This window comes from Puntigrus tetrazona, chromosome 18, assembly GCF_018831695.1.
Source record: "Puntigrus tetrazona isolate hp1 chromosome 18, ASM1883169v1, whole genome shotgun sequence".
Lineage (NCBI taxonomy): Eukaryota > Metazoa > Chordata > Actinopteri > Cypriniformes > Cyprinidae > Puntigrus > Puntigrus tetrazona.
Window position 1 is genome coordinate 19,803,544 of NC_056716.1, and position 24,568 is coordinate 19,828,111.

Consider the following 24,568-nt stretch of genomic DNA (forward strand, 5'->3'; position numbering starts at 1 on the left):
TTAATTTGGTTTTTGGAAGTGAAGGAGATGATGTTGGCAGAAGCTCTGAGGATTGCTCCTGCTCCCGTGCTGCAGAAGATCTTGTCCATGGGCTTGGTTTTGGAGAGTCACAGAGTTCCACTTTCTGGCCTCCTGTTCGTGAATTTGACAGAGAGGATTCTGAGGTAGTCGACAGGTGCTGTGATCTCCGAAGCCTCGTCTCAAGTGGAAAAAGCTTTCTGATCTTGGCAATGATGACGAAGATTGTTCAGGCTCTTGAGACAGCGGCCACATCTCAGGAGAAGATGTGATATTTACTTCAGAATCACATTCACTCACGGATCCTTTGGTCACCTCTGAGAAGAGCGGTATAGAAGGCAAAACCGAATATCCTAAATCTCCTTCCTTTCCAACAGCTGCAAACCTTAAGGAAGAAAACAGACATGCATATTTAACATCTAACAACTTGCTCCCACAGTTAGAAGTCTTATTTTAAGTCTAGTTGTGGCTGATATAAATGTAAATGTCAAGCTGACACTATATTTGTGTCAGTTCTGAGTTGAAAAACACAGCTACTTCAATTATATTGTTGTTTGAAGACAACACTCCTACTGTGAACTTCTTTGTTGCTTCCTTTCAAAAGTCTTGGTTTTTCTCCTTGATCTTTTCCTCCTTACATTTTGCTCTCATTTCCCTGCTTGACTCCAGAGGATCTGTAGATTGTGGGATCTTCAACCATCTGGAAAAATTTGACAAAAGTGACAAATCAAAAAATGACAGAAAAAATTGGAGAAGACAGAATGATAAGTGTAAGGAAACATCACTGAGGAGTCATTCGCTGGCTATCGCCCAGCAGTCCATTACTGAAACTAGGGTGGTGGGGTTCAGAATTACCTCATCTAACTCTGCGATGCTTAAACAGGATTCTGCAGGGCTGTCCGCTTTCCCGGCATCCTCAGCGGGAGCGATCGAGAAGAGAGAGGCAAAGTATTTATGCAACTCCATCCGCTCCGCTGCAAATCAGAGATGCAGTAAAGCAGATTTATGTTTAGAGTTAAACACTGAAATTAAATCAGCTCAATGACCAGTATGAATGTATTTATTCATAATACAGAGTGACAGATCACTAGATTTATATTTCAGTCCATGTCCAGTGAAATTTTTTGCTTATTTATTTTCTGAATAAATACCCCTTCTGTACATAATTCTGTCATGAATATTAAAATGTTTTCAGAATATTTCAAAATGCACTACTGTTGAAAGATTTGGTATCAGTAAGATTTTAATAATTTTAACAACAGTAGAGACATCATTTTCCTTTTTTTGTTTGAATGTTTTTTACATTTATTTAGTAAAAAACAAATAATAAAATATTGTTTATTCTTAGTTCCTGTTAGCTAATGTTGCTAACTAATGCTAATTAATGAACTTTATTGCAAAGTGGTACTGTTTTTATTATATTTTTGATCAAATAAATGCAGACTTTTTGAATGGTGGAATAAAATACATTTTTCACCTTTTTTTTCTGATAATGTAATAATATAATTATTTTTTTCTGGTGGTGGACAATCAAAACAAATGCTTGTTTTAAAGAGTTAATGAGTTAATGTAAAAACATAAATTGCCATTACTTGAGGATCATATCATTTTTACAGTGTTTACAGTCAAAAAAATGTCACACTAAAGTGAAATGCTTTGTGAATGTTGTTTCATGTTTTGAAACGCAGGATGAATCAAGACAAGAAAATGAATCCAAATCAGACAAACCATCAGAAAGACGGCTTTGCGTTGGAAAAAGTGACTGAAAAGTGTTTCGGTGTGAGCACCATGGAGACGGGCTTTAGAAAAGAAGCAACAAGCTCGGGCTGGTGCCGATGAAGAGAGACCTCGCTCATCATGGTGCTGTTTGGGAAAAGCTAAAGGTGGTCAGTTCTTTGACAGCTGTGATCAACCGGCCTCCCAGCAGCACCTAGAAACTTCTCTCAATCAGCTGTCGGAGTGCTCTGTCAGACCATCGCCCTCCCTCCAGTGTAATAAGAGCTCTGTGATTACCCTTCAGGGACGCAGTGATGGATCCGAGCTGCCGGCTGAGAGAGGAAAGCTGCCCTCTGCAGTGACTCTTACAGCTCATTTCTCCAACTTTTTGGAGAGAGTGCACTTGTACAGGTCTCTGTGAATCGCAGCATGTACACGACAGGTCACTCACTATTCCTTATCATCCTTTGACCAAAACAGGTGCGATATGACAAGTTTCAACAAACATGTTTTGCACCATGAGTCCTATTTTGAGGGATAGTTCACATTTACACACTGATGATGATAGCCTTTGACTTTTTCAGTGCATTGGAAGTCTACAGCTAGAATCATCTGTCAGTGTGTGTGTGTGTGTGTGTGTGTGTGTGTTCAACAAAAGAAAGAATCCAATACAGGTTTGGAGCAACTTGATTTGAGTGAGGTGATGACACAAATTTTTTTTTTTTTGGTTGAACTATCCCTTTAAATGCTTGCAAAACTGGAGAGAAATATGAACAAAGGAGGCTATGGAAAATACATTTGCATTGTTTATCCTTGCGATCTTTTATTCAAAAATCTGTAGAAATCTAACCTTTCTTTAAGCAATACAATTATTAAAAAGTTATTAGTAATAAACACGTATAAATCTAATATCGCTGAAGTACACTCCTGTTCATATTTAAATTTTCTAGACCTTTTATTTACAAAGGGTGCAATAATTCAGACCACAACTGTATACGACTACATAACTGTAAGAAAAAAAATATGGTTAATTGGAATTTTATGTTTTAAATTGTGTTACGTGAATGTCTATTATCAGTTTACGGTCTAATTGCATATGTTATGCGTGTGATGAAACGGGTCGCACCTGTCACTTTTCGGCTCAGTTCATCTATCTCTGTGGGTGGAGGTGTGAGTGGCTCTGGACGGTGTTGGACGACAGACCGGGGCTGAAATTCTTCAATTTGTCCTCTGAGGGAGAGAAAATAACGCTGTTCCCAGTAAATCACACTCAGAAATTTGAGGATAATTAATCAGGCTCCCTTTACTCAACGGTGCAACTATAAATAAACAACATTTTAGCACAGCACAGCACTTTAGTAATAGCTTTATCCTCCTCTGAAAAATATTTCCCCCTGTAGGAAAAAATAACATTAAACAATAATGTAATAGCCTGACGTGTTTCACTTCTTTTCAGCTATTTTCTAATCGATTCCTGAAGTATGAAATCAGATCCTGCCCCACTACAAAAACAAGCGGCAAGTTAGTGGACTACCTAAATCAGTAGTACAGTCATTAATAGTGTTAATAAAAATCTTTATTTTTGGTTCTCCAAATATTTTTAGCGATATGCTGTCATTAAGAATAGCTGAGTGACATACCATGATTTATGAATGAGACAATTATGTACAAACGTACTTAATATTTTTCTTGTGTAAGTTTTTGAGGTTTATGCTGAAAGCAAGGAAAACCTGTTTGCAATAGTGTGTTTATATATGAATACTTAAACATTTATAACAAAAAACAACGTTCTTGCAGCATATATAATTGTGATAATAGTAAAAGGAATATTTTTAAAGAAAATATTTTATTGCATTTTAAAATGTAATTGAGACTAATGTTTAGCTAAGAAACTTATAATCATTCAGACATGTTAAACAGTTGTTCTGCCTAATATGTTTATGAAAAATCATGTTTTTATAAAAAAACTACATTGACCACTGAAACAGAAATCGTTTCTGACATTATATATGTGTTTACTGTATTTGCTTTAACGCATCCCTGCTTAATAAAAGTTTCTTGAAAAATATTTTACTGACCCCAAACTTATGTCACATTAAAAAGTGAAACGTAAATGCTGTTTCAACAGAGCGTGCTATTCTCTCTCAGTGCATACAAGGAAAGCGACATTATTTCAGTCCAATAACAAATGAAAGCGGCTGAAGGAAGTTGATGAGCCAGACTTCCCTTTTGAGCAAATCTCAGCTCAGCCAGATTTCCCTGACCCACGGGTTTAGTCCTTTAAACCTTTTCCTGGTGATTTACCATACAAACGCATTAGCAGAAAAGCCATCAACCCTCTGTCTTCTACTGAACACAAGTCTCTTTCTCTTTTATTCGTTGTGCTCTGGTCTCTCTCTTCCTGAAGCCAACTCTTGCTGCCTCAGCAGGACAACCTGCTTTCCTCATTGTGTGTGTGTGTGTGTGTGTGTTGTTTGTGAGCGTATGAAGGGATTAGACACCCCTATCACACACTCCATTCCTCCAGAGTGTGAGCTGCAGCCCTGGGCCACGCGTCTGCCCTTCTCCTACAGAGCCCAAACACACACATGCACATGCCGGAAAAATCCAGCTTCCTGTTCCGTGATTCTTCACACACCCGGCCTCAAAAGAAGGCAATTTGATGGATTCACAATTAGACCCTTCTTGAATAGCCGACCTAAATACAACCGCTGCCACAGATACCATAACGCTGAAGAAGCCCGAGATTCGGTTCAAAGCGCTTATAGGAGGGTTTACAGATACTGTGTTTGTGTGTTTTGCTTGCTTTTGTCAGGCTTTCTCATTTCGTAGGCGAGCATCACAATCTTTTGGGGGGCAGAACAACCGTTTCAATGGCTCTGTTTCAAAACTTAGTGTGCTGCCTACATAGGTGTCTTTCTTCAAACAGAACCTTCTTATGACTGATGTAGAAAGTACTGCATGTAGTGTTATTTTTGTTACATCCCTGTCATTATACTGTACAGTGCTTTGATGCAACCTGTGTTGTTAAAAGCGCTACATAAATAAAAATGATTGATTGATTGATTGATTGATTACTACTACAGTCTTTATTAATGCTTCAGCTTTTATTTTCAATATTTCCATTTTCATATTTCATTTTTGTGCATTTGCTGTTTATTTCTTAGTTTTAATTCGTTCATTTTTAAATTTAAGTTTTAGTAATTGTATTATTTTAACATCAAATTTGGATTTATCATCTAATATTTATATCTCATTTTATGTTTGCATAATTTAAACATCTTCAATCACGTTTCTCTCGCTTCGTCAATTTTGGATAATCACATCGCAGTGCTTTCTATGATTGCTTTCTCTAGAAGAGTGCAATACAGGTATATCTTAAAATAAATTTCTCCCACAGGGATTTAAAAATGTCTTCATTAAAGTGTTATTAGTCGTGAACCAAAACAATCAGTTACAAGGTGAATCGCAACAATGCAAACTTTGATTGAAGCAAAAAAAGTATTTGAAAACTGGACAAAGAAGGTACAACAGCTATAATCCCATGAAACATTGTGAATGCCATAATAGAATTAAAATTCACAATGGTGATATATAAAACTATTCATTTTAAGTTGTTGATCATATTAAAGAAACAATATATCTTAAATTTATTGCAAAATGTGCATACATTTATACAAGTACTTTAGTGTCTTAAGGAATTTTCTGTACAGCATCATCATCATGAGTAATATGTAGTTTTACCACACATTCCACTCTTAAACATGATTATGTAAAACACAGATGGCTTCAATTAAAGCATATATCATTGATTAACAACCTGTCTTTAAAGATTTATAAGTTAACATTAAAAATCAATTTTCCTTATGAAGAAAATAAATGGAGTTTTTACTTCTGGAACCCATCTGTTGCACTCTTTGCAGGACACGTCCTTCCAGGATTTCTGTATTGCTTCGATTCAAAGCACCTCAAAAGCATTTTAGAAAACATAATGAACCGATGTCAAACACCAATCGTTCTGCCAAAACCAAAACCTAGATATTTTAGGCAATATAGAAATCTTGGCCAGGACACGTCCGGGAAAATGGCTCTAATGATCACCCTAAAGTTGCTGCATACAATTTGAAACAAGCTTCATGTTAGAAGTGTGCATATGATGCCTTAAAATAGTCCTAACTAGGCAGCCCACTAGGTTTGAGCACCTGAGTGTTTGTTTAAAAACAGATTTCACAAAGTTAAAGCACTACCGCGAGACTGCTTTGGGGCTGATTAGCTCAATAAATCCAAGTGACTCTGCGGTGGCACAACTTAAAGGTGAGACTCTGTAATTAGATGCCATAAGTCATTAATTGATCTTAAATGGACCTTAATTGGGGACTGGGAAGGTAAATGAAGCTTGTAATGCTCCTATTCAATGTTCAGTTATAAAGTGTGAGGTTGTCAAGCGCTAACCTGCGGTGTTTTTTTAGGAGGAGTTTCTCCATGTAGCTCAAAGTGTCCTCCTTGAACTCCACATGAAGCAGCTGCTGGGATCCTTTCTCTGTTTGTGTTTCCATCACAGACACTAGAGAGAAAGAGAAACCAAGTCTTCAGTCTAAACGGTGTGTACAGAACAGGATAATTTACCTACAGTATGTATGCGGTCGATCAGACACCGATAACCCGGTTTCTTGTTAGCTTCAAGCAAACCACTAAAGAATTTATATTAAACACAGACTCGTGAGACTGAATGAGGGAAATAAGCTGTCTGGTGCAGAATTCGAGCAGTACTATAGACATAATTCTGTCTTTGTTTTGAGAGTTATTTTGCTGTATTGTGAGAATATAAAGGGCGGTTAGACTTCAGTGCATTTGAAACCCCCTTAACACAGCAGTCATTATCACAGTGAGCACAAGCCAAGCAGCACTGCAGCGGGCGAGACTCCTGCTAGCCAAGTACAGAAAGGGAAGTGAGAGAGAGACAGAGGAACACAAGGACTCTGACACATGATAAGGACTAACTTTAGTTTGCTGCAGTGTGATCTGACCATTTTGTTGTAAGAACAGTTGTCCTATTCAGCTTTAAACCCCAACAATACATTAAAGATATGTTTGGAACGGAAAGCCGGCATGCTATTCTTATTGAAGCCGCAGTATATAATATAATATAATATGTAGAATGACGTATAACTATGTAAATAAGTAATGACTGAATATGAAGTACTTTATATGAATTTGTACATTTGGCACATTTAAATGTGTGTGTGTGTGTGTGTGTGTGTGTGTGTGTGTGTGTGTGTGTGTGTGTGTGTGAGATGCATAGGTAAGCATTCTGGCACAAGTTTGTGCAAATGATAAAGATAAATGATAAAATAGATACAATAGGTTCATTTGTTTTAAAGTTTATATATATATATATATATATATATATATATATATATATATATATATATATATATATATACACAAAATCGAGGATGAAAGAATGAATTAATGAATGAATAATAAATAAAAAATTTCATCCTGTCTGCACTGGATGTGAGATGTACGTCATAATGCAAATAAATTGCTCATGCTGCAGAGACACTCAGGTCACTTTATTGCAAATCCCAGTGAAATAAAAATTACAAATTTTATAGGTAACATTTTTTTACTAATTTGTTTCTGATCATAATTGTATGCAGTTGTAGCAATACTATATGTAATGTATAATAAAAAAAAATCTATGCATTTGCTTTAAAGTAAACTAGGATATTAAATTACTCACCGGCGCTTTGTTGTGAATCTGCCTTTAATTAATTGCAAGTTTCCCTCATGTGGTGAAGCTGTGACATTTATCACCGCATAAAGTGCACTAAATTTAGAATTAACTGTATGCACTGGGCTAGTTTTTGATGTTAAATAGAGTACAGTGATTCTCTTAAAGGAGATCCTGAAGTCAAGTGCATGGATACTTCAAGTCTGCTCTGATTTAGCAAACAAATATCCCGCTGCTCTTGACTAATATCCCAAACAGATTGAACATCTTGTGACCTGGCATCATCATTCAAGTTTCTGAGAGCGGTTTCTCAAACTCATTGAGTCATATGTTGTCAAATCACGGAGGCATTTCTGCAAACCGCATGCAGCGCCTGAAAACACACACACGCAAGGCGTCAACGAGCACATGTTTGTCATGCATATATGTAGTTACCTGGCAACCAATCAGCGGCCCTGTCACACTCCTGGTGTGTTATTTCAGTCAATGCCACACATGAGTGTGCTTTATGAGAGACTGTTTGTGTGTGTTCTGACAGCCTGCCAGAGAATATACGTGGCAACTCACACGAACCTGACAGCATGTCACTTTATTACCGCGGTTTGAGTGTAGCACATCCACACACACACTCCGATGCGTACGTGTGTGTGTGTGTTACCTGGTCTCTGTCCTCTCTCTCTCCACTCTTTCAGAGCCTCCTGGAAGGACCTGGCTGACTCCTCTTCATCAAAGCCTCCTCTCAGCAGAGAGCTGTCCTCTTCCTCAGCAGCCTCCTCATCCTCCACGTCAACAACGTCATTCACGAACAACACCTGAGGCGAGACACGGAGAACACAATGAGAGTGACAGAGAGAGTGAAAGGAGGAGATGAAATTAAATGGAGCACACGGCCAAGTTTCTACACTCTACAGAAAGTTGCGAGCAGTTTCGTGTTCAAATCTTTCGACGAATAAATCTGAATCTACCTAGAAACAGTATAAGAAAGAGACGGGCTGCTGGCTGTGAGATATCAATCAAAGTTGACGCTGGCTTGAAATGTTTATTTAGAAGGTTTATGAGGTGATAGATGTGTGGAATAAAACTACATTTCCCAGCATTCTCTGTGGAAGTACAAGAATGATAAAATACATTGTTCATCAGTCAGTCGCATATCTTTTGCTTTTCATTTTGTTACAGGCACTTAATAGCTTCGAGGGAGTTTTTTTCCTGAAAGAATGCAATACTTTTATTCATCAAGGACACATTAAATTGATCAAAAGTGTAAACAGATGTTTAGAATGTTGCAAAGATTTATATTTAAAAATAATACTGTTCTTTTAAAAAATCATAATAAGAATCCTGAAAAAAATGTATTATGGTTTTCCAGCACAACATTGTTAAGTAACAGTGGTGAAAAGGGACTGATATCAGAATCAGCCTATATGGGCTTTAAATTTAAAAGTATTATAATTATTATAATTAATTCTGGAGGATCATGTGACACTGAAGCCTGGAGTAATTATTCAAAAAATTCAGCTTTGCAGCACACACACACACAGACACTTATATATATATATAAAAACTTTTATTTAAAATTATTTTTGTTTTACTATATGCTAAGACTTTACTTAAAATCTTCATATAAAGTGCATCATCTAAGAATGTATGAATTACGCCTTGTAATGCACCTCATAATGCATTGTATTACCTCATCTATCCATTCATTATTACATAGAAAAGTAATGTACTTTCATTACAATTATTTATGAATACTGTATAATGTACTACAGCATTAATTCCTTTATAAAGCGTTGTATACAAATGCATCAAGTAAGGTTTATTATGTCATTATTTTGCTCAATTTTTGATCAAATTTAGTCACCAAACTAAACTTCTGTCAAAAACACTAAACTCATACTCATAATGTCTTCTAAAGCTCTTTATCGCACATAATACACAATCATGTTTGCACTGCATTCTTAATTTATTAAATAAGGAAAACCTGTGAAGTGTGCAAAAAAGTCTGTGAACATTGAAGTGCAAAAAAGGCCTACCGCTTGACACAACTAAGACTTTCAACCTGATCTCATAAAAATAATCAGCGACTCACCTGCGTGTGCTGCATTTGGTTATCAGACATGGGCTGAAGGCTCCTGGGAGCTGATCTTCTCTCTGTGGCTTCACTTTCATCTGGCGGATTTGCGGGATGCACCTCGTGTATGTTGATTCTCCTCGCCGCTTACCTGCCGCTGGAGGCAGCCCAACACATCCCGAGTGCTGACAGGGGTCTGGAGCTCTGCCTGGAGGACAAAGCATAGATTTCAATCAGACCTTTAATTCAAAGTGCACAAACGCATCCTGTTAATGATTCAGCTAATGTACTGATGCAACCGAATGAATGCACACTCTTTATAGGTAAAGCATTCATCCAAATCATTAAACGGATGTCCTGTGTTCAAAACAAGCTTTACGGACAGCATCTGCGGCACGCTGTTGGTTCCAAAGAAAATTTCATCTTGTCAGTGCATTGACCAAGACAATCTATAATCTAGCAGGATTAAAACGCTGAAATTAAAACCTTTAAAAAAATGCTATTTGAAATAAAATATGCTTTAAGGAAAAAAGTTATACTATTTTAAGCACATTTTTATTTTTAACTGAAACTAAAACTCAAATATCATTAAAAATAATTATATATATATATATATATATATATATATATATATTTTTTTTTTTTTTTTTATATAAAAATGCAACAAAATTACTAAAACTCAATAATGTCTGCTTTATTTACAATATTAAAACATGATAGTGCAATTTGAAAACCATGACATACGTCATACTACAAAATAGTCCAGAAAAACCCAGTACTTATATGTAGCGAGGTTTATTTAATTTTATAAAATTCACATCAGGTAACGGCTTTTTTTATTACTGATTACTGCAAATATTATCAAATCTCTGCATAAAATGTGCAAATGAATAACAGCCCTGAAGAAAAGCTTGATTAAATCACATAATTTACCCAAACAACCCCAGCCAGTCGACTTATTCCTCTTTATGACATTATGTTGTTAAGATAACATTGTTGGTGGCCATGATGGTGGTCAGGCTGCTGAATGACACTCTCTTACCTCACCAGATAAGACCTTGACTGCCTAGTAAATACATTTTTATTATGCATCCAAACTACAGTAAACATTAGCAAATGAATTAGTTTATCTCTGAATATCGATTTGCAGGCAATAGACAGCAATAAAAAACTATTAAAGGAGAAGAAATGTGTGCATCGGAAAACAGAGATAAAAGAGAATGAATCGAAAGCAAATGGGGAAATGCTTTTTTATAAAAGACAGACGAGGACAAACCAAGATTGTAAAGAACAAAAAATATTAATATTTGTTCCCTCTTTCCACCATGGAAGCAAATTAAACAGGATTAGGATGTATAAAGCTGCATCAGAGCCAAGCGTAGTGAAATACAATTCTCAGTTGCTTGCCAAGACGGCGCACTCCCTTCAAGAAGACCGCAACAGTGTTTTACGGTGTCATAATCAAGCTATCAATGAGTAGATGGATTCAAAAACTATAAAAAAAATAAATAAAAAAAAATCACTTGTAGCAACAAGCCATTTTTCTGTTAAGACTGAAAGCAAAATTGGTTAAATGTTGGTATGCATCTGTTCTTATTAGTTTACTATGGTGTTTGATTAACCAAAACCAAATTGTACTGCAATCAGTCGTAAGATGCATCTGATGCTCAATATTCTGAATAAGTTAGTACTTCAGTTTTTTTCAGTTTAATTTAGGTTTAGATGCTTAGATGACAGATGTGTATGCTAGAAGTCATCTAAAATAGAGCTGAAAAAAATTAATTCAACAAAAACCTTCAACCAACAATCTGAAGTACTAAAATCACTAAAACTAATAATAAGAAATGAATAAATAAAGGTATTATTTAAAAAAATATATAATGCTAATTTAAGACATTAAGGGCACAGTTCACCCCCAAAAAAATGTTTTTCATTGTCTCACCCTCATTTTGTTTCAAACATGAATTTCTTTCTTCTGTTAAACACAAAAAATAAGATTTTTGAGGAAAGTTGGCAATCAAACAGTTGTTGGTAGCCACTGACTTCCATAGAAGGGAAAAAAAACACTGTTTGGAGGAAGTTTTTAGTCACCAACATTTTTCAAAATATCTTTCAACATAAGAAAGAAACAGGTTTGAAATACCTTGGTGAGTAGTCAAGTCAAGCCACCTTGATTCAAATAGCGCTTTTAACAATACAGATTGTGTCAAAGCAGCTTTACAGCATTAAATAGGAAAATCGTGTGCCAATAATGCACAATAAAGTAAACACAGTAAACACAATAGTAGGACAATAGTAAACACTCAATTTTCAGGTCTAGGCAGTTCATCACTGAATCAGCTCAGTTCGGTTTAAACAGTATCTGTGGATGATATCACTGGAAATTAAGTAGTGAGTAAACAATGACAGAATCTTCTTTTTTTTGGAAACTATACTTTTAGAAAGTAAGGGAGCTCACTGGGTTTATGAATAGAGCCTATGGCTTCTCCTGATTCTCCTCCATCTGGACTTGTTTGCTTGTGTTTGCGTATCTACTTTAAAGGCTTTCTGCACACAGCAGCGCAGGGTGAGCGTCACACGGGGCAGAAGGACGTTTGGTGGTGCACATGTGCTGCCTAATGCTGCATGATGAGATGTAAACACGAGGACAGACGTGAAAGGTTTATGCGGGTCACCCAAGGTCATGTTCTCAGAAGAATATACCTGTAGTATACCTGTAGGATGCAATAATTGGAGCACCTCAAACACTACGATCAGCACTGACACACACATGATGATGCCTAAACATATTTGTATGCCTATGTGGAGGGCTTTCGGTCGAGGGGTCGTGGAGAGGTATGTTCCCTGCACACCCTGGGGTTAGCGCTTAGCATGCAATGGACAACATAATGAGCTGATTTCTCCCAGTTGTCTGAATGACCCTGAGGGTTAGGTTAAAATGTCCCTTAAACGATTAAAATGCATCTTACTATATGAATGCACAGTTTAATATCAGAAACCCACAATAGTTAGTTTTGTAATACGTTTTTGGAATACATCTCTTTTGCTCACCAAGGCTGCATTTATTCGGCCAAAAATACAGTAAAAACAGAATGAATGAGTTAGAATGCATAAAAAAGGTTTTTATTGCCATTTATTTTAAAATATTATTTATTTCTGTGATCAGCATAATTTCTCCAGTCTTCAGTCTTACAGAAATCATTCTAATATGTTGATTTGAAAAGTTCAGAGTAGGTAAAAACAAGGGATGGTAAAGACATTTAATGTTACAAAATATAAATTTTCACTCTAAATGCAGCTTTGATGAGCATAACACAAAAAAATCGGAATTATTCCAAACTTTTGACCGGTACTGTATATCGTTTTCTTTTCTTAGAAGAAATGTACTAATTGCGGTTGTACATAGTTAGGTACACAGAAGATAAAGTAATTAGTGTCAACTTTCATTTCATTACCAATTAAGTGACTTTAGTTTGATACTATAAGAGTAAAATCAGGTAATTTAATGAGCACACTTATTTTTAAATACACACAGTTAATGTGATGAGAACAAAGAGAAATGAAGAAAACCAAAAAATATAATGCTGCTTATTTGTAGTTTTGGCTAAGCCAAGCATGTATTGCTTTAATGGGAAATCCCTTAAAAAGAAATAACCCGTTCAGAACGAACATGAACCCTCAAACCATGCGGCTATTTGAGAAGAGGGATCGGACGATATATATGTATATAGTGAAATATTACAGATTTTTATTACGGACCAAAATCCCAAATATCACAGAGATTATTCAGCAGGCAACGTGACTGCAAAGACTGCCAACAGGGCTGTATTGGTCCCTACAGAACCCCCTCCTCAGGCACCGCTGGTCCGGTTCGGTGCGATGACGGATGTATTGACTGTCTGATAAAGGCTTCAATCAAACACCTCACCACGGGGCCACTCAAGTCTCTAAAACAAACTCCAGCTGACGGGAGCGATTGTGTGTGTGTGTGTGAACACTGTTTGTGTGTCTGCTCTCTAACCTGGGAACAGGTGTGTGTAATCAGAGCTGGGTTAGAGTGAGCAGATTGTCCACTAATGGTGACCAGCGCTCTGCGTTTCTCAGAAACGGCATGGATGAGGAAGACTGAATCTGGAGGTTTGTGCCTGGCACTGCTGCGGGCGTGTGTAGGTGTGTGTGTGTGTGTGTGTGCGTGTGGGACGGACAGAGGTTGTCAGAACACCTCCTCACCTGTACAGGAACCGTACGATGGCGCTTCAGTGCCCCCTTCTGGTGGAACCTGACAAAGCAGCCAACACAATAATCCTCTCCGCATTCCGCACACATCTGAAACAGATCAAAAACAATTAAATAAACTCAGCATGCATACAGCAAGGCACATTCACCCCAAAAACTTTAATATCAGCAATATATATTTAAATATCTTGCACTTTTTGCTCAACACCGATACATATTAAAATGGAGAGAAGGGAGTTGCACGTATCTTAAGGGAGCTCATTATTTTGTTACCGATTGTAAATGAGTGCGGAGGGCGATAGGAGAGGCCGTTTGATGGACAGACGGGTAGAAAGACAGACGGCATAGCAGCACAGGAATTTAAAGGAAGGCCTATCAAATCCGCAGCTGAAGAGCCACTTGTAAATGAATCCAGGCTGCTGTCCTGATTAATTCGGTCTCCTCTGTATGATGATGCAGCACTTCAGCTTGAGAGATGCATGATGCTTGAAGAGTTTGTATTTCTAAGAACAGACTTTGGATAGGTTTGGAATAATATTTCGGCAGTCTATATGAACATTTTTGCACGGTAGTTGTATGTTTTCATTGAATATCCGTTTAGCCTCTGACATATGGCAAAATGCGGATGCATGCAATACTGCTCTACCTTTTTTTTTTTTTTTACCAGCATGACAAATGAACCAGAAGCTTCCTTTTTCCTTATCTGACTAGTTATTTTCCACAAAATTAAACATTAAACAACAACAATGCCGAATGCTATAGTCAGTGTTGTTATTGTTAACTACAAATAAAATTAAATAATTCAACTTTAAAAACTGAAATAAAATAAAATGTAAACATTAGACGAAAAACTTAAATGCAAAAAAATGGCAGCTTGTTGATGTCTAGTTTCTAGTTCACTTTCAACTAAGTGAAGCGAAGTTCAACTAAGTTGTTTTGCCATTCAGACACAAGAAACTGGAGTTATCAGCATTTCCGTGTACAATATGCATCTGATTTAAAAGGCACACTGTCTGAAAGTACTGTATATTTCACACACTATTAAAAAATAAGTAGGCAGGCAGTATCCAGTGTATACTAGGCATTTTGCAGTAAACAGTACAGTACATTCTATCCTGAACAAAACAACAGCTTTCAGCTCAACTTTAGCTCCCGTGGCTTCCTCTAGGGTTGTGTGAGTGAGCACCGTGGAAACCCTTAGGAAGCCTTGGCTCTACACATCCATAAATACATTGAGACGTACACACACACACACCGAACATTCACTTTAACACACTTGCTGCCTTTGACAGCCAAATGCAGATGTGCAAATTCCACAGGTACATATCCCCTCGAGACTATCTGTCTCAAAGCACTCGAGTCCCCTCTCTGTCACACACACACACTCTCGCGCAGCGCATGAAAGTCCCAAATCTCCCAGGGGTGACAGGGTCCCCTTTAATACGGCCACACAAACACGCACACACACACACACACTCACGGTGAATAAAGAAAAGGGTAAATACAGTGCTGCTCTGTGAATCTACAGCTGTGCCCATTACCGGCTCCTTTAATGGCCACATAAAAAAAGGTCTCATTTCAGCACGACACAGCTGAAATAAATTACAGCAGCGGCATTCTTCCCAAACTGATTTTCAAGAGGGCTTCCGGACTACAGAATCTGCAGTTCATGTCTTCTTTGCTGTCGGATGAGTAGGAATATATTTGCAGCACTGTATTTAGCAGCGGCTCAATCTCCTGCTGCCAGTCATGGCTCAAATCTTACCATCAGGAGCTAAGGGAGCTCTTTTATTCGAACTGATGGAGGATAACAAACCCTTGTGTCATGCACTTTAGTCTTGAAGAGCCAGAGTTTGACTATCGTGTGAAGTCTGGTTCACACTGCAGCTTAGTCTGACTTGAGATGGGTTTATAGGAAGTTCATGGTAACGATATAATAATAACTCATAAAAAAAAGTAATAAATGAAGTGGCATGGCAGTCTTGTACAGAAAGATCTGTATGAATGGTTGTATGTACAGAAATACACAAAGAAAACCGCTACATGTCTTTTAAAGTTGAACCACCCTCAACTTCTGCAAAAACTCTGACTAGCTTTCCCAGAAACACATAAAGAAATTGTTTAAAAGTTATCAGTAACATGTTTTTGGAAAGCAATTCATGTTTTTCTTCACCAAGGATGCATAAGTTGATCAAAAAAGCGACAGTTTAATGCAACTCCAGATGGCGCAGACTGATGGGTTCTTAACACATCTGATGATATTCACAGTTTAAACAACTTGGCACAAGCTAGTTGGTTTATGTTAACATTTAAATGGCTAATTAGCATTTACTTAAGCATTTTGCAGCACGCTTTCAAAGTTGCTCCTGAAGCCCTCCACCCTCCCCAGTTCCACCTGTGTAGATCTGCTATGGGTTATTTTATATGCTATTTGTGCAGCAGCAGTATGTCTTAAATAATCACAGCACCGTATCAGCAGGTTCCTGTGCTTGCTTGCAGCAGCAACAATAATCTGCAACTACAATAATAACCAGCAGCAATTTAGCAGCAGCAGCGTGGCAGATCTCTTCCGCCAAGATAAGTGACATTAACACTGTCACATCCATTAGCATGCTAAAATCTTCTTTGAGTTGACAGAACTGCTATCCTACTGAACGTCCTTTTCAAAATTGGTTCACGGTTTCCACAAAAATATTAAGCAGCACAACTGTTTTTAACATAATACGAAGAAATGTCTCTTGAGTGATTTCTGAAGTGAAGAATTTGAAAAATTCAGCTTTGATTTACAGGACTATATTTAATATTAAAATGAATACAATTAGCAACACTGTTTTGTTAAATAGCTATAATTGACTAAATTTGACTGCTTTTACTGTTTTTTTTTTTATCAAATAAATGCAACCTTGATGAGTAATAGAGTTTCGAACACTGAAAAATCATACCAACCTCAAAATTTTTAGTGATGGTGTATACCTGAGCCACGACCCATGATGAATAAAAGGGATGGACAGTTTGGAGTTAAGAATAGTTCTGTTCACATAACAGAATGGATGAAAACTCACCAGTCCGGCCGGCTGAACTTCACACTGTCCACAGACTTTTCCCCTCAGGTTGAGCTTCTTGTTAGTGCTCTGTACCTTGGTGGCTGGTTCCACTATTACCTGCTTCTGTACTGCTGCAATTACACAAACACACACACACACACACACACACACACAATTCAGAACTCTACACATGATTTCTGTTCCGCAATTTATTGAGTTACCTCATCATCAACTCGTACCTTTTGAGAGATTCATGCCATTTGACTGATTAGGTATGTTCTCCATTGGCAGTGAGTCATTTAACTGTTTATCATGTGCATCACACAAATAGTATTCAACCTGTGAGACTTAACTAACAGTCACAGTAGATTCCAACAGAGCTGGTCCATACCGTGAATTAGAAGATAATGACTTAATACTGGAGCATACTGTTCAATAGTTTAATTCTGGGAACACAGGATCCTTTGCTACGTATTTATTATGTGCAGTATAAAACGGGAACAATAAACCTTGCGTGAATGTTCATATAAAACAAATCTTTGGTAAAATAGTTTTTTAATTAGATGGAGCCATTTTTTATCAAAACTTTGCAGTGCTGAATAAATTTATAATTTATAACTGACATTTCACCTGTAGTACCTTTTTCACCTTGCAAAAATGTTATTTCTCTCTTGGTTTTAAAGAATTAATTTTAAATTCAGTCTTACCACATTAGCAAATAGTTTTTTTTCTTTTCAAATCTATACTAATTTCTGTTTAAAACGAGAACAATTTGCCAATGGGGTAAAATCTTAAGTAATTAAAGTAAGAAAATATTATTATAATAATAATTAAATGAATGTTCACTGAAAACAAATCTTACTCAGTGTGTTGCTTCTCAACTCAAGTATATTCATCTTGTTGTAGTAGAAAAAAGTGTACATGTGATGCCTCAATTATGCTATCTAACGAGTTTTAAATCAAGAAAAAGATAGTTAGCGTACTAGAGTTTGGAACAGAGTTAAAGACACTTTTGACTTGCACCATTGTAAAATTCTAACAGAAAAAGAGTGGTTATAAAGCTAAGACTTTACTATACTAGTGTTAAACTTGAGGAAAAAAGAACTTCAAAACAAGCTAGCCAAAACACATCTCAGATTCCAGTCCACCCACCTGGCACAGGCTCATCCTTCAGCACTCTAATCTTCATCTTGCCCGGAGAGAGCTGCCCGAAACAACATATTTCAAACACCACATTATCACCAAAACCACCGGTGAACCACTCGTGCATTTAATTCTAGAAAGTGCGTCCAAGGTTTTGAACCATCCCTGTCATGAACGAAGGAGAAGTCGGCCTGATTGAGACAGGACATTTTAAACAGATAGACTTTATTTGTGTATCAGCACGAAACGATGATGCCTGGTGAGAAAAGTCTTACTCTGTGAGGAGCGTTCTCCTTGTTCAACCTGACACTCTGAATCCCGGGCTGTGCTGAACGCCAAAGAGAAGCTCCCGTCTTCCTGCACGAAAACATCACAGAAAGTTGCTCAGTTCAGCACGAAACTGCAACCAGTGTCAATGCGAATCACTTGGAGAACGTACCATTACTTAACAAAACCACCCCAAGTATATCTAGTGCGTACGTTACGGTTAACTTACAATTAATTAAGCACATATCAGATATTTAAATACAAACGCAAACATCACATGAAAGCTTTTGCCCTACATAATTCATACAGATACACAGACGGCGGTCGACTTCATTTGTTTTCTGATTTGTTGTTTTGGTTGCCACATCAAATCAACAGTCTAAATAATTCACGGCGTGATTGCGGGGGAAGCCGTTTGTTTAGAGTGGGCTGTCACGTTGGCCTAGAGCCGCAAGCCCGAGTGTGTTCAAAGGATGAAAATGCATGTTATGTGTGTCTGCCTGAACGATATAATTTCGCAAGAAGTAAAGAGGTAACCGTGCTCTTAAAATGTCTCTTTCTCTTATGTCGGTAGTAAAACCGTTTGGATGGCCGCCTGAAAAATTCTAAAAACAAATAAATAAATCGTGAAACAGTTTTCGTACCAAAACCCCAGAGGAGTGTGTAGCTGGTGACAGGTAATGTGTCTGTACCGCTGAAATGCTTCGGCTCGCATCATATAAAAACGGGTTCGCATGTTCAGAGGAAGCAGGGTACGCACTCGTATTTCAGTTTTTACTAATTACTAATTTATTAATTTGTCAAAGCAACTTATCGTATACTAATTAGACAGCCCGTTTGAAAGCATCTTAAGGTTAAGTGTCTTGCTGTGGGGCATGACAGTGAAAGTTATTTAAATGCTAGAGTAGATCACTGCAAAATTATAAAGAGGCCCCAAAGTATCTAGACATTTAAGCCACGCACTTAAAATGGAAAATTATTCTAGAATTAGAGCGCAATAGCAAAATGATTTATTATTTTGTTCAGATGTTCAAAGTTTGTAGTTATTAATGTATTTAAAGTTATTTGTGCTTACGAAAGCTGCATTTATTTGATTAAATATACACAATATTATTAGAATTTAAAATAATTGTTTATCCATTGAATATTTATTAAAATAGAATTTTCAGCATTGTTACTCTAGTCTTCAATGTCACATGATTCTCAGAAATCTTTAATCCATTGTTGTTGATTATATATATATATATATATATATATATATATATATATATATATATATATATATATATATATATATATATATATATTTATTTATATTATTATTTTTTTTAAATCAGATATATAAACATTTTCTTTAAATAAGAAAAATAAATCCAAAACATACACATTTATATTTAACAGAATGTTATCTACTGGCCGACCGAAATAATAAATCTAATCACTCAGAAAAGTAATATTTTAATACTTAGGGTTAGGGAATTTGTTTAAATATCTAACCATAAGTATAAGCAATAGGAAAAGTCATGAATAGATCAAACTAAAAATACACAGCTCAGCAGCTCCACTAAAATCTCATATTATAAAAGCGAGAGAAAGTCAGAGACTTTGGAAGGGGCCAGCAGGGAGAGAGGACACTTCCTCTGCATGCTGTCCACTCTCATTAAGGGCTGTTTATGTGCTGGCCTTTATCAGTCTGATGGAGACGGGCGTTTGGGATGGGGATTAACCACGCTCAAGCCTGCCTGTCAGCATTATGGGGAAACGCGCAGGCAACGTGGCAGTTGTGCTAACAACTGGCGGATTACCATCGTGCGCACACTGAGTGCCAACCAACAAGACAAACACTTATCTCCTGTCAGGGTCACAGACATCAGCCTCTTCTGCTGCTCGAGTTCATCGTGTGGCAGCAGTGGGACAGGTGAGAGGTTACACTACTAACCTGCTGTTAAACCAGACTTCAGAACGATAAATACCACAAGTCTCCTCAATAAAAAACTTGGGAAAATTATAAGTCATAACTGTGAGATTCCAATTTGCGATGATCTTTTTTCCCCCCAAAAAACAACAGATTTGTGACGTTTGCATAATTCACCAAAAAAAGTCGTAAAATGTAAAATAACTTCTTAGAATTCTGACTTTTTTTCTCACGTTGTATGAGATTATGAAAAGAAGTCTGAATTGTGATATATATTATAATAATGTTTATTCAGAATCTTTTCTAACATTATAAAAGTCTTTACTGCCAATTTATTGCATCCTACTGAATAAACATTACATTTAATAATCTAATGAATAATAATGGGGGAAAAAAACAATAATGCATTACAAACGTTTACATTTCTCAAAAACAAATGTTATTGACCCCAAACTTTTAAACTGCGGTGTATGATGCCCAGCTATGTAGGGACAAGCAATAACAAAGTATTAAAAGAAACTAAGTTCCTACAAGAGCTCCACTTTGTGAGTACAGTTTATTCACCCACCGAGCACAAGGCCAGAGCCCATCGGCTCTCATCTACTCTTATGAATTCACCTGTGGCCCTTTAGTCCTCTGCCTTCGCTACAATAAGCGGCAAGCAGGTTGAGCATGGAGGAAGATAACATCAACCATTCCCTGCACAGCACCCAGCACAGAAGTTCTGCTTTGATTAATGGTCGACGATAAGAGCTAATCTAAAACAGTTTTATTTAAAAACGTCCGTATGGAGGCAATCGTAATTTAGATATGGTACCGCTTACATCCCTTAATATGACAGTTCCGGTACGCGGCCCAGATCTAGCAGACATCTTGTCTAGAGCTGCATTCTCCCCGCATTCACTCATCTGATTATCGCAAAAGAGCTGCCTTATGTTATTGATACAGGTGCAATCGGTGCCGTCCATCCCCATGAAGAAATCACAGGAATAGCTTCATGCTATTGTCTCCGATTGGCTTTCTGCCTCGCTGATATATCCGCTTTCCAGGGACAAATATGTTAAATTATGGATAAATTCATTCTTCATGCTATTTCGACATAATTCACCCCGACCGACTGCATGTATATGTTTGCATTTGTTCGGAAGTATATATGGGAATATGATGTATTCGCTGCATCTACCCCATTACCGCAGTGTTTCCCTCCCCTGTTGAGTTATGAGCTTATATGTAAGCCTAAAACGGCCGCCACTATAAATTCATGAGGTGGACCTACACAGGTCACATTTTAGTGTTATTAATGAAGAGCTGAAGGAAAGGGGCCGGGCCGAGAAGAGAAAGAGAGAGAGAGACATCAAATTAATAACTACTGATGTTATTTTTTCCTATTCTTTTATTTTGACAGAAAACTAATTTCCTGCCTTCCTCGTTTTGGCATAGGGTCCCACTTAATCTTAATTTGTTTGGGAGAAATGGGAAGACAAGCATGGCGGTGCGGTGAGAGCGGAGCTGCTGGAGCCGAGATGACTCAATTTCCTTCCACTCGATGGCTATGCTGATTCCATCACACCAGATCGCTCTGAAGTCAAACCATCACCCGAGATTACCTGCACGAGCTGCATACTCCATGTGACGATCAGATTTTAAAGCTAACGGCACCTCTGTCACTCCATTACCGTTTCCTCTCTACCTTGGCTGCATATACATATACTAAGTGTCAAAGGGTACGTTTACCAGCTATTGTTCAAGCAAACTTTTAAATGTAACCGTATCAGATACTGGTCTTAAAAGAATTATTCACCCAAAAATAGCAGTTTGATAAAAATGTACTCCCTCAGAGCATCCAATTTGTTGGGTTGTTTCTTTAACAGATTTGGAGAAATTATGCATTACTTGCTCACCATAGACTCTGCAGTGAATGGGTGCCGACAATAAGAAATAAATCCATCATTAAAGCATTTTAACTTTAAAACACTGCTCCTGGCCAAAATACAAGTTTATAATCCACTACAGCTTGATCTGTGCATATTTCTCACCTGATTTAGATTAGATTAATTTATTTACCTGAAAAAAGAATATCATGGATAAAGCGAGAGTGAATCTGTTTCTAAAACATGCATCTTTTTACAGGATGTTAATAGCTGGAGCCATGTTAATTGCATGTGGATTATTGTGATGTTTTTATCAGACGCTTCATATCCCATTGTGAGCAGTGATGGAATGCTACATTTCTTCAAACCCATTTCCATGAAGAAACTAACTCAGCTATATCTACATCTGGCCTGAAGGTCGGTCAGTTTTGGGAAATTTGAATAGTTTAAACTAACTAAAATCCTTTAAACTAAGCCACACGTTTTCATCAGACAAAAGCGAAATTCTAAGAAAAACAGAACAGAACTGCATGGATGTGTAGGAGTCTTAATGCAGATGGTCTCTTTGAGAACTTTAGGTTGTCTTTGGTGACCTTTAACTATATGTCAGTGTCTTTCTGCAAGGCATTGCACTTAGGTGACCCAAACCCTTGAGAAAGCACATATGCATTGGGTTTGATTGGCATTGGCATTTTTATGACGAATGTCAAGTCAGATTAATGTATATTTACAAAGTCATATGAAAGTTTTTACAAGTGATCCAAACAGGAAATGACAATAGCAGATTCAATGTGATCTTTACCGATCAAGTACATATTTAAAAGTAGATATAAAATGACTTTAAAATAACTTTTTAAAGGAGGGCCTACAATGCAATGTTAATCACTTTGGAGAAGAGTCTAACAAATAAATTAATGTAAATGTATGGCATTTGAGGACTGTGATATGTGTGATATGGATCACTTTATGGAGATTTTGTTGTTGTTGTTGTTGTTGTTGATGTTGTTTGGAGTTTGACAGCCATAGCCACTGTAAACTGTCACAGTATGGGGAAATACTCAAGAAAAAAATGCAGGTTGCATAGAGGTTTTGGAAGGGTGAAAAACCACGAACAGAATATTAATTCTGGATGAATTATTTGTTGAGGTTCTTCTGTCTTTGCCTCCACACCTACCCTCACAGTCTCTCATTCTCTTTCCTTCACTTGCTATCTCCTCCTACGTTTTTCGTTTTATTCATTGGCGTTTCATTGTTTACATTTCCTCTTTTATCTCAACGCTCTCTGTCACAGTCATTGTTCGGCTCGTTAATTTATTCATCTACTCACTCATTCATTAATTCAACAAGCTGTCCCTCCCTTCCCTATTTTACTCACTCCCTCTCCTCTTTCTCCCGGTTCATACGCTGTCTGAGCTCCTCCAGTCTGCTCTCCATCTCCTTGGCATGTTGATCCAGCTGCACTGTTTCCATACGCAGTTCCCGGAGATTCCTGGGGGGGAAAAATACACATGAACACACACTTTTTACATGCTATATATTTACTTGTACAAACCAATGTGACTCTGGCTTTTTTCTGTTTCATTAGTGCCACTCTGCTTGTAACATCCATCCAACTGAATACATAAAATTGTGTCAGTCTGCCGAAATGAATAGGCTTTTTTAAACATTTGGCTCACCACCATTTGCAAACGCGCGTAACGTGCTAATAATGTGAAAAATCTGAAGCGTGAAAAGAAACTCATGGGAACAGACTGTTCAAACCTGACATTTAACTTCATTGACTTGGGCTTGCTGGGAAGTACCACAAAGTTGTTTAAATTCATGGTGCTCTCTGATCAGACTGTAAGCTTCACAGAGTGTAATTTCCACTGAAGTGTCCTGAGAAAATAGAGTTCTGAGTGAGAAACGCACAGCACACAATAGGACAAATTTCACTGAATTAACCTGCAAAGAGGCCAATGAAACGAATAACGACAGCAAAGTTTTTACAGAACAGACATGGTGCAGATATATTATAAGAGAATGGTACTGATTGATTATATATATATATATATATATATATATATATATATATATATATATATATATATATAATATATATATAAGTATATACCATGGTATTTACATAATACTACAATTTACTTACAAGGTTACCACCATAGTAGTGCCATTTTGTTATTACACACATTGGACATAAAATCCCATTGTATTTACAAGATACTTCAAATAATACGACGGCACAATCATTATACAGTATCTAAAAACATGGTATTATCAGAATGCCTCACTATTTATGCACTAAGCTGAAAGAAAAGGCAGATAAAAGAGAGAGACCTGTCAAAAACATTCTCATTAATCCTGCTTCCTGCACATTTAGGCGTTGCGTTAGAATAGTTATAAGAAACGAAGGCGAGGGCTGTTAAAAGGAACAAATTGTTTTTATTTTCCTGAGCTAAAATATCCTTTATCAAGCATGCTTTCTCAAAATGTCACAGGTTTTTTAAAGCACTTACATCAACACCGGTCTCCTGAACTACCGCTCGTGGAAAC

General features: G+C 37.1%; 1 protein-coding gene across 1 annotated transcript; it reads right to left on the reverse strand.

The window, feature by feature from the left end:
• Nucleotides 1–24,568, reverse strand: LOC122362765 (zinc finger B-box domain-containing protein 1-like). The gene is given in 15 exon segments (XM_043264323.1): nucleotides 1–403; nucleotides 657–718; nucleotides 874–992; nucleotides 2,861–2,964; nucleotides 6,187–6,298; nucleotides 8,130–8,290; nucleotides 9,562–9,641; nucleotides 9,643–9,750; nucleotides 13,773–13,868; nucleotides 16,841–16,953; nucleotides 17,975–18,026; nucleotides 18,241–18,322; nucleotides 23,394–23,507; nucleotides 23,780–23,896; nucleotides 24,532–24,568. Coding segments are annotated over 14 exon segments (1,668 nt in total). The 5' UTR covers nucleotides 23,842–23,896; nucleotides 24,532–24,568.